This window comes from Vulpes lagopus, chromosome X (assembly GCF_018345385.1).
Source record: "Vulpes lagopus strain Blue_001 chromosome X, ASM1834538v1, whole genome shotgun sequence".
NCBI classification, from domain to species: Eukaryota; Metazoa; Chordata; class Mammalia; order Carnivora; family Canidae; genus Vulpes; species Vulpes lagopus.
The window spans coordinates 118,683,637-118,696,155 of NC_054848.1; the positions used below are offsets into that span (position 1 = coordinate 118,683,637).

General features: G+C 41.3%; 1 protein-coding gene across 2 annotated transcripts; it reads left to right on the plus strand.

Moving 5' to 3' along the window:
• The first annotated feature begins 949 nt into the window (after window positions 1-949).
• On the plus strand, window positions 950-11,330 carry VMA21 (vacuolar ATPase assembly factor VMA21). Of its 2 annotated transcripts, XM_041741713.1 has the most exons (4): window positions 950-1,144; window positions 1,294-1,553; window positions 6,810-6,919; window positions 7,489-11,330. In XM_041741713.1, the coding sequence occupies exons 2-4, from the start codon at window positions 1,444-1,446 to the stop codon at window positions 7,629-7,631; spliced, it is 363 nt and encodes a 120-aa protein (XP_041597647.1). In that variant the 5' UTR covers window positions 950-1,144; window positions 1,294-1,443; the 3' UTR covers window positions 7,632-11,330. The 2 variants fall into 2 exon arrangements, with proteins under 2 accessions (XP_041597647.1, XP_041597648.1); XM_041741714.1 differs by lacking the exons at window positions 950-1,144; window positions 1,294-1,553 and adding an exon at window positions 1,655-1,830.
• Window positions 11,331-12,519: the final 1,189 nt, after the last annotated feature.

The following is a 12,519-nucleotide window of genomic DNA, read 5'->3' on the forward strand; positions in this document are numbered from 1 at the left end:
TTAAAAGATTTAGTTGGCCAAGTGTATTATGGCTTATGTTAGTTTAGTAATAATTTCTCTATTTTCTCATGAGATAACCAAGATTACTTCATCGATGTGATACAATTAGTGCCTAAAATGAAAGGTCGTGTTCTAAGTAACTGTTAATCCCCTATGAAGAGTAAGTACGTTCGTTAGTTTTTTTTTTTTATTGAAAATAATTCTCAGAAACCCCCTTACTACAATTATGGATCCCTAGGGATTCAAGAACCTCATTATTGGGTGATGAGCTAGAGCAGGGATGGCAAACTTCTCCTGTAAAAGGCCAGATAGTAAACATTTTAGGCTTTGTGGGTTACACGGTCTCTGTCACCACTAACACAACATTGCCGTTGCACTGTGAAAGCAGCTGTAGATGATCCAAACAAATACGTGTGGCTGAGTTCCAATAAAATCCTATTTATGGACAGCGAAACTTGAATTTCACATAATTGTCCCGTATGGCAAGATATTAGTCTTCTTTTGATTTTTTTCAGTCATTAAAAATGGAAAACCCATTCTTTCCTCACTGAGCTATAGGACACCAGGGGGGCAGGCAGGCTGTCTGGATTCAGCCGGCTGGCCACAGTTTGCCAACCCCACAGTTAAATTCTGATTTTGCCCCAGTTCTGGAATTAGGCGATTCTTGTCCCCCTAAGGTGTAGGTGAGGCCCAGAGAGGAATCAAGTTTGAACTCAAACCGAGGCTTCCTGCTTCCCAGCCCCGAGCGCCCAACACTGTCCTAAGCGGCCGTGTTTAGTTATGATTTCACATGTGGTCTTTGTATCCATGTGGTGCAGAAAATAGATGTGTGGTCAGCGGCCCTTTCCAGGCGTTGACCATGTAAGGCTTGTCCTCTTATTAGCTGCCAGTGGCAACCTTATTTTGTCAAGCTGACCCCAGGCTTACGGCGCTGTTTTCGTTTATACTTCTCTCGGGTTGCGCGGGCCCGGGAGGCCCATCTGTCCCTTACTATTTGAGTCCCTGTTGTCTCATTGGCAGCTGAGCAGCTGCAAAATGTTTTTAACTTGAAGTGGAAGTTGGGGTCACCGGCGTCGTCAGGCCTGAACAGTCACGCTCAGCAAGGGCTCTTTCAGCCCTGACATTGACTAGCTTGCGGACTCGGGTGAGTGTTAAACTAACTCCTCCCACTTTCCCACGGCTGGACTTTCACTGTTGGTAATAATGAGGCGTTTCTCAAGGGCTGGGGAATAACGTGCACCGCTTTGTGTGTGTGTGTGTGTGTCTGTGTCTGGAAACTGCTCGGTTGCCCAGGACCACAGTCCTCTGCCCGGCCGTCCCTCGTGGCGGCCCCTCTGCTCCGGTGGCCTGGAAACCGCAGCTCGGCGACGGCTGTCCCGAGGGGCACCGAGCTGCTCACGCGCGCTCGGGGGCCGCTAACCCCGCCGCCCTCCGCGGAAGACCATGCTGCGAGGCAAGTCCCGGCTCAACGTGGAGTGGCTGGGCTACTCGCCCGGCCTGCTCCTCGAGCGCAGGCAGCTCCTGGCAGGGCGCACGCCGCGGAGCCCCGGCCGGTAAGTCACGTGAGCGCCCGCGCCCGCGCCCGCGCCTGCGCGCGCGCCCGCGCCCCGCGCTCTACGTCACCCTGGCGCGCCGCACTTGCGCATTGCGTCCCGCCGCCCGGCGCTAGCCGGCACTTCCGGCGTGGCACGCCTCCACCGGTCGCCTGCCGAGCGGACGGAGTGCGGTCCCCGACCCCAGCCCGCCTCCCAGCCCCTGCTGTGGGCGCGGCTGCACCATGGAACGCCTCGATAAAGCGGCGCTGAATGCGCTGCAGCCGCCCGACTTCAGGTAGCCCCGAGCGGCGCCCCGGCCCGGCAGCGGCCCTGACCGCAAGGCCACCTGGCCCCGGCCTGGAGTGGAGTGTGAGGGAGGGCCCGAGCCGAGCGGGCGGGCCTGCGGTGGGCGTGACGTCTGGACCCTCGGGCCTGCGGTGGCCGGGTTGCGGGGGGTCGGGGGGTGGGGAGCAGGGAAGCCGGTTGGGGCCTGTAGCGTCTGCACGCACGGGACCCGGGAGCCGGGGTCGTAGGGGAGAGGTCGGCGGGCCTTCAGCTCCTGCTTCTGTCCTAGCACTTCCTTTCGCTGTCGTCTGTTTTGCGATCCTGCTCTCTGCAATCTCTCCCCACTGCAGGGTGAGCTCCCTGAGGACAGGAACCCGACCCGGCCTTCTCCATCTCCGTGCCCCCCCACGGGGCCTGCATCGTCGGGGCTAAAATGTTTGCTGTATGAACGAATGAAGGGACGAGAGTTAGGGGCTGGCCCTGGTTTGAGACTGCTTCACTTGGGGGCAGGTGGCTGAGTAGAATGGTATTGTGGCCCACTAGCCTAGCCAATGATACCTCGGTAGACAAAAGGGTGGGAAGGGATTTAGCTGCCATTCGATGTTGACCTACTATATGCCAGACTCAACTTAGGTTCTTTATTACATGGGTTAGCAAACTAAGAAAGTGTTTAGTTCCCCTCTCTCCCCTTTTTTAAAGAAGATGAAGTTACTCTGGTTGAGTGACTTGCCCAAGATCACACAGTAAGTGTTGAAGCTGGCGTGTGACCAATCTCATTGATTCCAAAGACTGATCTTTGGAGCCCCGTGACCCTTTTCTCTCTCATGATATCACTGTAGCGGTTTTTTATAATTACTGTTGACTAGTTGTTGGGGTCTTTTTGGTCAAGTATACTTAGAATACAGTGTAGCCCTCCTAGACTGATTCTAGTGTTTCCTAGTGGAATTTACAGTGAAGTCTACTTACATGAAAGTCTTGCTTGCTACAGAAGGAAACGTGGTAAGCTGTATCTGCCTAGCACTTGCTGCAGAAGTTCCTATGAAGTGGGTCAACTCTAGGTGGTTTCAAGAGTGGGGAAACAGTAAGGTTCATTCTGAGTTATTTGTTTATTTCTAACAAGTCTGTGTAACACCCATGAGAGATACATATAAGAAATCAACTGAATAACATCAGTTGCTTTGTTTTATGTATTTATTTCTTTTTAAAATATTTATTTATTTATTAGAGCACACAGGCAAGCACAAGCAGAGGGGCAGAGGAGGGGCAGAGGGAGAGAAAAGGAAAAGCAGACTCTCCGCCAAGCAGGGAGCCTGATGCTGGGATCATGACTTGAGCTGCCCTAAGGTAGATGCTTAACCCACTGAGCCACCCAGGCACTCAGTTGCTTTGTTTTAGAATAATTCACCTGTCATACCCAAGCTTGCTTATGCCAGCAGAACTGCCAACTATGGTGGGGGTGTGGCTGGAAGCCAAAGAGAAAATGTCCTGCAAACACTAGAGGAAGTTTGCTAGTTTTCAGAAGTTTTTAGGCTTTACTTTATATATAGTCCCATACTTGTGAGGTCATAATCCAGAATAAACGAGTTTTGGAGCTTAAGGTAAAGGTAGTAAAAAAGTTGAAAATAAACTATGAATTGTTAAGATCTGCCCAAGCCTGACGTAGTTTTCAGAAGTTTTTAGGCTTTATATACTTTATATATAGTCCCATACTTGTGAGGTCATAATCCAGAATAAACGAGTTTTGGAGCTTAAGGTAAAGGTAGTAAAAAAGTTGAAAATAAACTATGAATTGTTAAGATGTGCCCAAGCCTGACGTAGTTTTCAGAAGTTTTTAGGCTTTATATACTTTATATATAGTCCCATACTTGTGAGGTCATAATCCAGAATAAACGAGTTTTGGAGCTTAAGGTAAAGGTAGTAAAAAAGTTGAAAATAAACTATGAATTGTTAAGATGTGCCCAAGCCTGACGTAGAGCATGTGGGGCTAGAAATTAACATGTAGAAAAGAAAAAATTATGTTTGAGTGGTGGAACTATAAATGCTTTTGTTTGCCTTAACACATTTTTATATGGTATTATCTTTTCAATAACAATGTTTTCTGAAAACCAGGGCAGATATTAGATACTCAAGAGAGATGATCTGAAGAACGAAAGAATGTTTTAACACTCTTTCTCTACAATCTCAAGCTTTGTTTCTTTATCAGGTTAGATATCTTAACTTTGCATACCTAAAATGCATACTTGGACTCAACCATAGAAACCTCCACAAAGTCATGTTTTTTGTTGGGATTCATGAAAGAAGTGGTCAGGTAACTGACATTGAATCTTTATAGCCCTACTGTAGAACTACTCATATTCTTCATGAAGATTACACAATAAATTTCCTCAAACGTTTACTGCTAGGAAATGTTTAAAGAAGCATAAGTATGGTCAGATGAGGATTGTGTAGCTCAGCGATCACTGTAGTGGGATGTTAAAAAATGATCCACTGAAGTATGGAAAGAAAATACTAGAACTTCTACATGAGTTTATTTTCGCATTATCCTTTTCAGTATCTATTTTTGCATATGTTTTCTTTTTTTAAGGGATGTATTGGTATTTTGTGTGTAGATGATCTGTTTAAAAAAATCAATATGCCTTTATATGGGGTTTGTGCTCAAAACTTAGATGGTCAAAGTCAAAAAAGTTTGTAGACCATTGTTTGTAAACCATAAACTTGAGCTGTTCCCTTCCCTTCTGGGCTTCCAGAAACTTCCTAGCTCATCATTTACACAGTTGTAAGAACCCTTTGCCTGGATTTTCTAAGGTTCCAGAGAAATGTGCAGGACTATATAAGAAACAAGCTGGCACATTAAGTGCTGCAATAACAGGTATGAGCTAAGTGTGATTGTGTCCCAGAGCAGTGAATCATTTCAGTTCGAGTGATCAGGAAAGGTGCCTGGAGGACAGGCTCTTTTGAGGGGGACCTTGAAGGCTGGGCTGTCTCCTTCCCAGAGATACAGATAAAAATTATAGCCTCTGAGGATTGCCAGAAACAAAATTAACTCCAATGTTGACTATAAGCATAAAGTGTGAAGTGTGTTAAGATAGTCTGAGGATGGTTAGATATAAGAGATGAAAAGGACCTTAAGCTAAATGATTAAAACTATAGGGTTTACTGCTTTTAGAATGTAGGTGGTGGTATGTATGAGGTACAGATGTGTCCAGGGTTTCTGGAAACCTACTACTGCTTCACTTTCCATAGGGCTGCTCATCTGTGACAATGTAAGGGACAAGTGCTGGAGTAGATTTACTTTTTGAAAAGTCAGTGAAACAGCATTAAAGAACATTTTGAAAATGGGGAAGTTATTTTTGTATATTGATCTGGAGTCCTTTTTTATATGCACACACTTTTAACATGATTGAAATGGTATATGTCAGTGGTTGGTGAAGTTTTTCTGTAAAGGGCCAGGGAGTAAATATTTTAGGTCTTGAGGGCCATACAGTTTGGCACTGTTACTCAGCTTGTCCTTTGTAGCTCCAAAGCTGTCTTAGATGATACATAAACAAATGGGTATGTCTGTGTTCCATTTAAACTTTATTTATAGAAATAGGCATTGGGCCCTTAGGCCTTATTTTGCAGACCCCTGATAAACATAATATGATATAGTTTGTCTTGTTCATTTGTCACATGAATAGTTTGTGAGTAATGGTCAGGATTCTTTTTAATGGGCCCATATATTGATATACATTAATTGTGAATTTTTTTAATTATGGACATTTTATTGTATCCAATTTTGTTTGTGCTTTTATGTTAATCTTTTTAAAAAGATTTTATTTATTTATTCATGAGAGACCCAGAGAGAGAGGCAGAGACACAGGCAGAGGGAGAAGCAGGCTTCCTGCGGGGAGCCTGATGCGGGACTCCATCCCTGGACTCTGGGATCATGACCTGAGCCGAAGGCAGATGTTCCACCACTGAGCCACCCAGGCGTCCGTCTTTTTTTCTTTTCTTTTCTTTTCTTTTCTTTTCTTTTCTTTTCTTTTCTTTTCTTTTCTTTTCTTTTCTTTTCTTTCTTTTCTTTTCTTTTAATAATAAATTTATTTTTTATTGGTGTTCAATTTGCCAACATACAGAATAACATCCAGTGCTCATCCTGTCAAGTGCCCCCCTCAGTGCCTGTCACCCATTCACCACCCCCCCGCCCTCCTCCCCTTCCACTACCCCTAGTTCGTTTCGGAGAGTTAGGAGACAGAACATGAAGACTTTTTTTCTTTTTTTATGTTAATCTTCGTATTCATGTTTTTAAGTAGCAGAGTATAAGCCTTGTTTTCCTTTATGTAATTTGAAAAGTGTGATTGCATTCTTCAGAATAGTTTTATTGTATTCTGAAGCAAAACTTTTCTCCATTGGAATATTTCCTTGATTTTAAAATAATCTCTGGACAAATAGAATTCACTGAATAGAAGGTGTTTTGACATAAATTTTTAATGCATCCATGTTACGTGAAGACCATCTAAGTTGCACTTATAGCTATTTAATTCAAAGAAATTAAAGTAAATTTCCTTCAGCTGCATCCAAATTGTTCTAGGCTGCTTTTTTTGGAGATTTTCATACCTTGTGTGTACTGTATCCAGCTAGCACTTGAGAGGATGCTTTGTGAAGGAACATGCATTAATTGTTTTCTGTCCATCTCCTTTGCTACCTCCATTATAAATTCTGTAATGAGGGTACACTTGCGTAGCACTTTGGAGACTACAAACCACTTTCATACTTTGATACTTCCTCTCACACTGGATCTGAATCATAGTCTCTTGGGTGTTCTTTGGGTCTTTAGGATCTTCCAGTTTTGAGTCCCTGACTCTACTCTTCTTCCTCTGGCCACTGCTTCCAAGGCAGAGGCAGGGTCTCCAGCATCTTCTCTGTGGATATTTATAGTGTTTATGGACACAAAAACAATTGGATATGGTTGTACAGGTTCTGATTTTCTCTTTGTTTACTTTATTCCAGAAATGAAAGTTCATTAGCATCTACCCTGAAGACGCTCCTGTTCTTCACAGCTTTAATGATCACTGTACCTATTGGGTTATATTTCACGACTAAGTCTTATGTTTTTGAAGGTAATCTTAGATGAAAAAACAAGACATTTTTCTTCTTAGTATATTTAAGATTCTGTGTTTTTATGATCTCTTTTAATCTGTAAGCTGGATATTCTTAATTTGCTTCTTCCATCTGTTTCTGTTTTGCTTCTCAAAAGTCATGTTGTTCAAATGAATCTTCCTTCATGAAATTAACTTGTTCATCACTGAGTTATTTTAGCGTGACAGTGTATTTGTTGATGGTTTTCTGTGAAATAGCTTGCAGGTCCTTTCTTTTACTGGCTGACGTGGGAGGAGGAATTTGGGGGAATGTACCTTTGGTGGCAGACATTACTAGAAAAAGAAAATAAAGTCCTCCTTTTTATGTCAAAGTCCTTAAGTGATAATTATAGTTTTCACTCAGAATAATGTTCTTTGGGCATAGAAGGTGTTCAGATCTTTAAATGAATTCTTGATTTATCACCACCCGAAGTATTACTTTTTAATTGCCTGATGTTAAATAAATATGTAGCTAAGAAAAACTAGTATGCTTTGTTTTTTGCACTTTGATAAATTTTGGAATAAAATGGAAACTTTTTTTCTCTTGATAGGCGCCTTTGGGATGTCCAATAGGGACAGCTATTTTTATGCTGCTATTGTTGCGGTGGTCGCCGTCCACGTGGTGTTGGCCCTCTTTGTTTATGTGGCCTGGAATGAAGGCTCACGACAGTGGCGTGAAGGCAAACAGGATTAAGTTGAACATCACCTTTTGATAGCATTAAATTGATTTTTAAAAATGGTAAATGTGTCTCGGATATTGATGATTTCAATAAAGTTGAGAACATGTTAAAATCAATCTGAAGGAGTCACATTTGACTAGTGTAAATTTTGGTCCTTCTAATCCAATGATTTGTATCATCAGTTTTAACTGTATGAGCCTCATTTGCCAATGAGAATTTGGAAAAGTTAAGTTGGTCACTAACAAGTATGTTAATTTAGTTACATGTTCTGGGAAGAATTTGATTATCTCACCACCAGAAATGTTTTACAGTATTTTTCTCTTTTGGTTGGTTTTAAGGCTTACTTCTCTGGATATGTGAAGATGCACACAGTGAAGGAAAGAAATCTAAACTATTTTTTGCTGAAACACTCTTCCTTACTATCACAAAAGTCCTGGTTTGTTGGATTTTAGGTTGTAAATTCCTGTGCAAAATTGCTTGAATTGTGGATTTTGGACTTCATCTGAATGTCACTGAGAAATTTTGCGTAAAGTGTAATCCCTAGTCCATAGGAATCTTTCATTACATTATTTCATGGGAAGACTAGGCCAAATCACACCTATTCATGTCGAAGGACTGGTTTATTGAAGTATCTTAGGTAGCAAAGCAAAGAGATAGCTACCTGGGCACTCAGCTTTTGCAGGCTACCCTGTGCTTTTAGGCTTTTTAATGATCTCCTGTGCTCTATCATTCAGCAATGAAGTTATGCTTTAATCACAGGGTTTTTGTCAGCTCCCTTTCAATTTATTTTCCCGCCTTTTTAATAATGTCTGTGATAGGAATTTACAATTGAATGTGTCCATTTTCACATATGTATGAAGCATAAACAATCCTGAAAGATTATTTTGATCATCCAGTAAGTATTCTTGGGATTGCTAGTCAAGTCTTTTTTTAATCAAAGCTGTTATATCCCAGATATCTATAGTTACATCCTCTTGAGGTCCTGTCTGATAGAAAAAGACCCTATGGTTTTACTTCAGCATCCTTAGTCTGTTCTTTACAGCTACTTGATACTACTTGTATGTAGTCTAAAAACACAGTTGGAAAAATGTGTATTGAAACAGGAAGAGAATTTAAATTCCCTGTGTTGTTGCCACCTGGAGTTAAGCACTATTTTGTTTGACATCCCATGTGCATTTCCTAATGCTAGTTCAATACACCAAACGTTTGGTTTTAGTTCAAATTCTGCCTTTGTTACCTCACGGCTATTTGCATTTTTGTTCCCCGGATGAGTGCTTTTTGGCCAATTTCTTGAAAAAGCACATTCCACCTTTACTCTTCTTACTAGATAGATATCTCATTGTTCCAATTTCCTGTTACTGGTAATTCTTAATACAGCGGCCCTGGCTATTTTAGCCATTACTGATTTGTTTGTTCACCTTTTTTTGTTGTGCAACTGGACTAAAGGAAGAGGGAGATGGTTAGGCATAAAGGCTAAGTAGGCTTTTATGTTTAATTTTTGAGAAAAAGTGAAAGATGATTATTGTAGGACTATTTATTTTTGCTTATGGTTGAATATTGTCTACAGTTTAAATGTCTTTAAGCAGTTACTCTAAATGTAAAGTGTTTTCTTAAAGACTACAGTTTGAGTATAAAATTGAACAAATTTAATATAAAATTGTAGAAGACCCTTGTTTGAGTCTGGGATACTATGTGGTGAATTTCTAAATGGTCATCCCTTTAGATGCCTTGTCATACTTAGAATTGTTCTCCACCTAATTGCTTTTCTGTAATGCCAAGGTTTTGTACTTTTCGGATCTCATGCTGTTTGTAAAATATGAATGTCCAACGGTAGATTATTTTGTTTGATTTCAGACGTTTGCTGAATAGAAAATATTATGGGTTGGGTGTTTTTCTGCAAGTAAACAGAGATTCATGCAAAAGCAGTTGTAATTTCCTCTTGGAAAAAGTCCCAAGTGTTTGAAAGTTAGAATTGGATGCTAAGGTTGATATTTAGGATTGTTATAATATAGGGCTTGTCTTCAAACCAGTTCATTTTTCCTGGAATTTTAACTGTTAACGCACTATTCTGCTGCTCTTGAGATGATGTACGGTATTTGGCACTTAGATTTATTTTTCAAGATGTCTCACTGATTTCCTTGTGCTCAATGTACATACTTCAGGATGTATAGAAAGGAACTTACAATTGAGCCCTTATACGTGTTCTAAGCTAGGAATATGTTCACTGTTGTTTGAAAATGGATTGCAAGAATAACCTCATTTAGGAAGCGTGACTTGAAGTGTCAGCACAGGCTACTGATAAAGACACTACCTTCCTCACCTTGTCTCCTATTTTGCCCCCCAGAATATAATTTTTTCTTCCCCATTGTGCTAGAAAGTTAAATGTGTTATAGAATGCATCTGATATCATTATCTCTTCAAGTGTATAGATACTGTTTTACGTCTAACAGCAGAATTCAACTTTGAGTTGTTACTGAAGGAGCCTAAATATCTTTAAAACAGGATGGAAATCGAACATATACATTATAATAATTCGACTATTTTCATCAGAAAAATCTCATCCCCTTTGTCAAAAGAGGCAACTGATTGCCTTGATATTTATCCGCCGTTTTCAGATAAATTTTATAAATACAGCTAGAGCACCCAAGGAGACCAGTAAAAACAGTTAAATAAGGTGTACCCAGGCAAAGATGCTGGCCAAAGGTACATGAAATGCAGGATTTAAATATCTAGTGTGTATTTCTCATCTCTAGACAAGTTCGTGTTTATTGTTTTATTTATGATCGAGTTGTAGACCATTGTTGGGTCCACTTTATAAATGGTTCAGCAGTGGCACAGAATTTGTCACTTGTCTGAGGTCAGCAGCAGATTTTCTCTGCAGTCAAGTGATCTGTGTCCTCCAACAGAGTAGTACAACTTTAATTAGTTCAGACTAAACTCTTACATGTAAGATAAGTTTTGCAAGAGCTGGGCTGAAGCAACACGATGATAACTTGGCAAGATTTCCTTTTTCTTTTTGCAGAAGGGAAGGAAAGGGTCACCTGAGAAAATAAATTATTTTCAGGGACTTCGGGAATCTAACCATAACTATTACATGTAATTTATGAATAGTTGAATCCTTTATCTATTGATGAAAATAGTCTGGGATTCCTCAACTACCATTGCTCCTGGCCACACTTTCTTTCCTGTTTCTTGACTACCCGTACTTGAGAGTAGTATCTGCATTCCTTTTAAGGTGTTCTATCAGCCATATTTGTCAGTTACACGGACTAGTCTTCCTTTTTCTCAAGTTCAGTGAAATCTCACTGAACAGTAATGATAGCAATAGCTAACAACATCTGCACAGCACCTTACAGTTTGCAAAGAACGTTCACATATTCTTGTTTGAGTTTTGCATAGTGAACCTGTTACGAGATGTCTCCAGACATCCTTACTGAAGATGTTAGAATCTTCAACTCAGTAGAGTCATTGAGTATGCTGTAGTCTTTGAATAGTGCCCTGACTAGGGGCAGGGTTTAGATGCGCTATTTTGAAAGCTGTGTGTAATTATCAAAAAGGGGGGCTTGAGTTCTTTAGCCACTTGAATCAGATTTACTTTTGTAAGTGATACTTTTCTAACTGTTACCCGGATGGATTTTGTATCCGTTATATTCTAGCCTGTAATTTGTATGAATTTACCATCTGTTGTCATTAAAAAAGTGTTCATAATGCCACTTCGGTGTGTCCTCATTTCAATGAATAGTAAATTTATTAATATCTTTGTTTTTTTAATACGTTGTTTACCTCTGTTTATACCATATAAAATGGAGTTGTCAAGGACAAGCTTTTATGCAGTAATTGTAGACCAGAGATGCTCAAACTGGTGGGGGGGGCCCTGAGGGGTACTGAGACAGGAAGGCCTGGTTATACCCCATCTGGTAGGCCCATCAGAAGTGGTGTGGCAGGAAACAGGGAGGAGGGCAGGGGGTGGTAAGAAAGCAGCATCTTACCCTGTGGCTTTTTTTTTAAGATTTTATTTATTTATTCATGAGACACACACACACACATGCACACACACGCACACACAGAGAAGCAGAGGGAGAAGGAGGCTCCACACAGGGAGCCTGATGTGGGATTCGATCCCAGGACTCCATGATCACATCCTGGGCCGAAGGCAGGCACACCGCTAAGCCACCCGGGGATCCCTGGCCTGTGGCTTTTTAAAGGAAATTATTTTGGGAGTGAATGGGCTTCGAATACTGCTAACGGAGTAATACTTGTGACCAATTAAATATGGAGGTAGTTACTTCCTAGCCCTGTCCAGCAGGCCACCCCTTCCTTGTGCCAGTTGGCCTTTGTCCATGGTCCTCCAAACCACCTTTTGATTATACTCCCAGTTCCTTTCTGTGCTTCTAAGGGCTCTAGCTAGTTCTCAGTAAATAACATCCACTTCTAAAAAAGATGGGAGTCATCTCAGTATCAAAATATACAGATTATATACAGTCATATTTATATACAAAAGTGCAGACTATAAGATGTCCAGGGAACTCAGGACACCTGTAATGGCATTGCAGAAACCACTGGAATCACCTTCTATGATTTACTGCCCAAACCTACTGAGTCAGAACCTCTGGGGGTGGGGCCTGGAAATACATGTCTGTACCAGGCCATATCTGACAAAGCCAGTTTTGAGAATTGCTGCTGGAAATTGGGAACTGTCAGTGTATGTTTTTAATGCTAGACTTGAAGATGTTTGTACAAAGCAGGCCCGAAATAGGTACTTTAATAAGCAAAGGTAGAGTCCTACAAAATGCTATGTATTGAAAACTCAGCTTAAAATCAGGAGAGCTTTCTTGGGCCCCTGACCATCACCTTGACGTGCTTCCCTGTTAAGGAATTCCATGAAAACTGGTATGGGGGACA

Bases quoted from the DNA above. Each gene is read 5' to 3' on its own strand.
- VMA21 (XM_041741713.1), top strand. From the start codon at position 1,444: ATGCTGCGAGGCAAGTCCCGGCTCAACGTGGAGTGGCTGGGCTACTCG. The intron at 1,554-6,809 runs GTAAGTCACGTG...ACTTTATTCCAG, and splicing joins ACGCCGCGGAGCCCCGGCCG to AAATGAAAGTTCATTAGCAT. The intron at 6,920-7,488 runs GTAATCTTAGAT...TTCTCTTGATAG, and splicing joins TAAGTCTTATGTTTTTGAAG to GCGCCTTTGGGATGTCCAAT.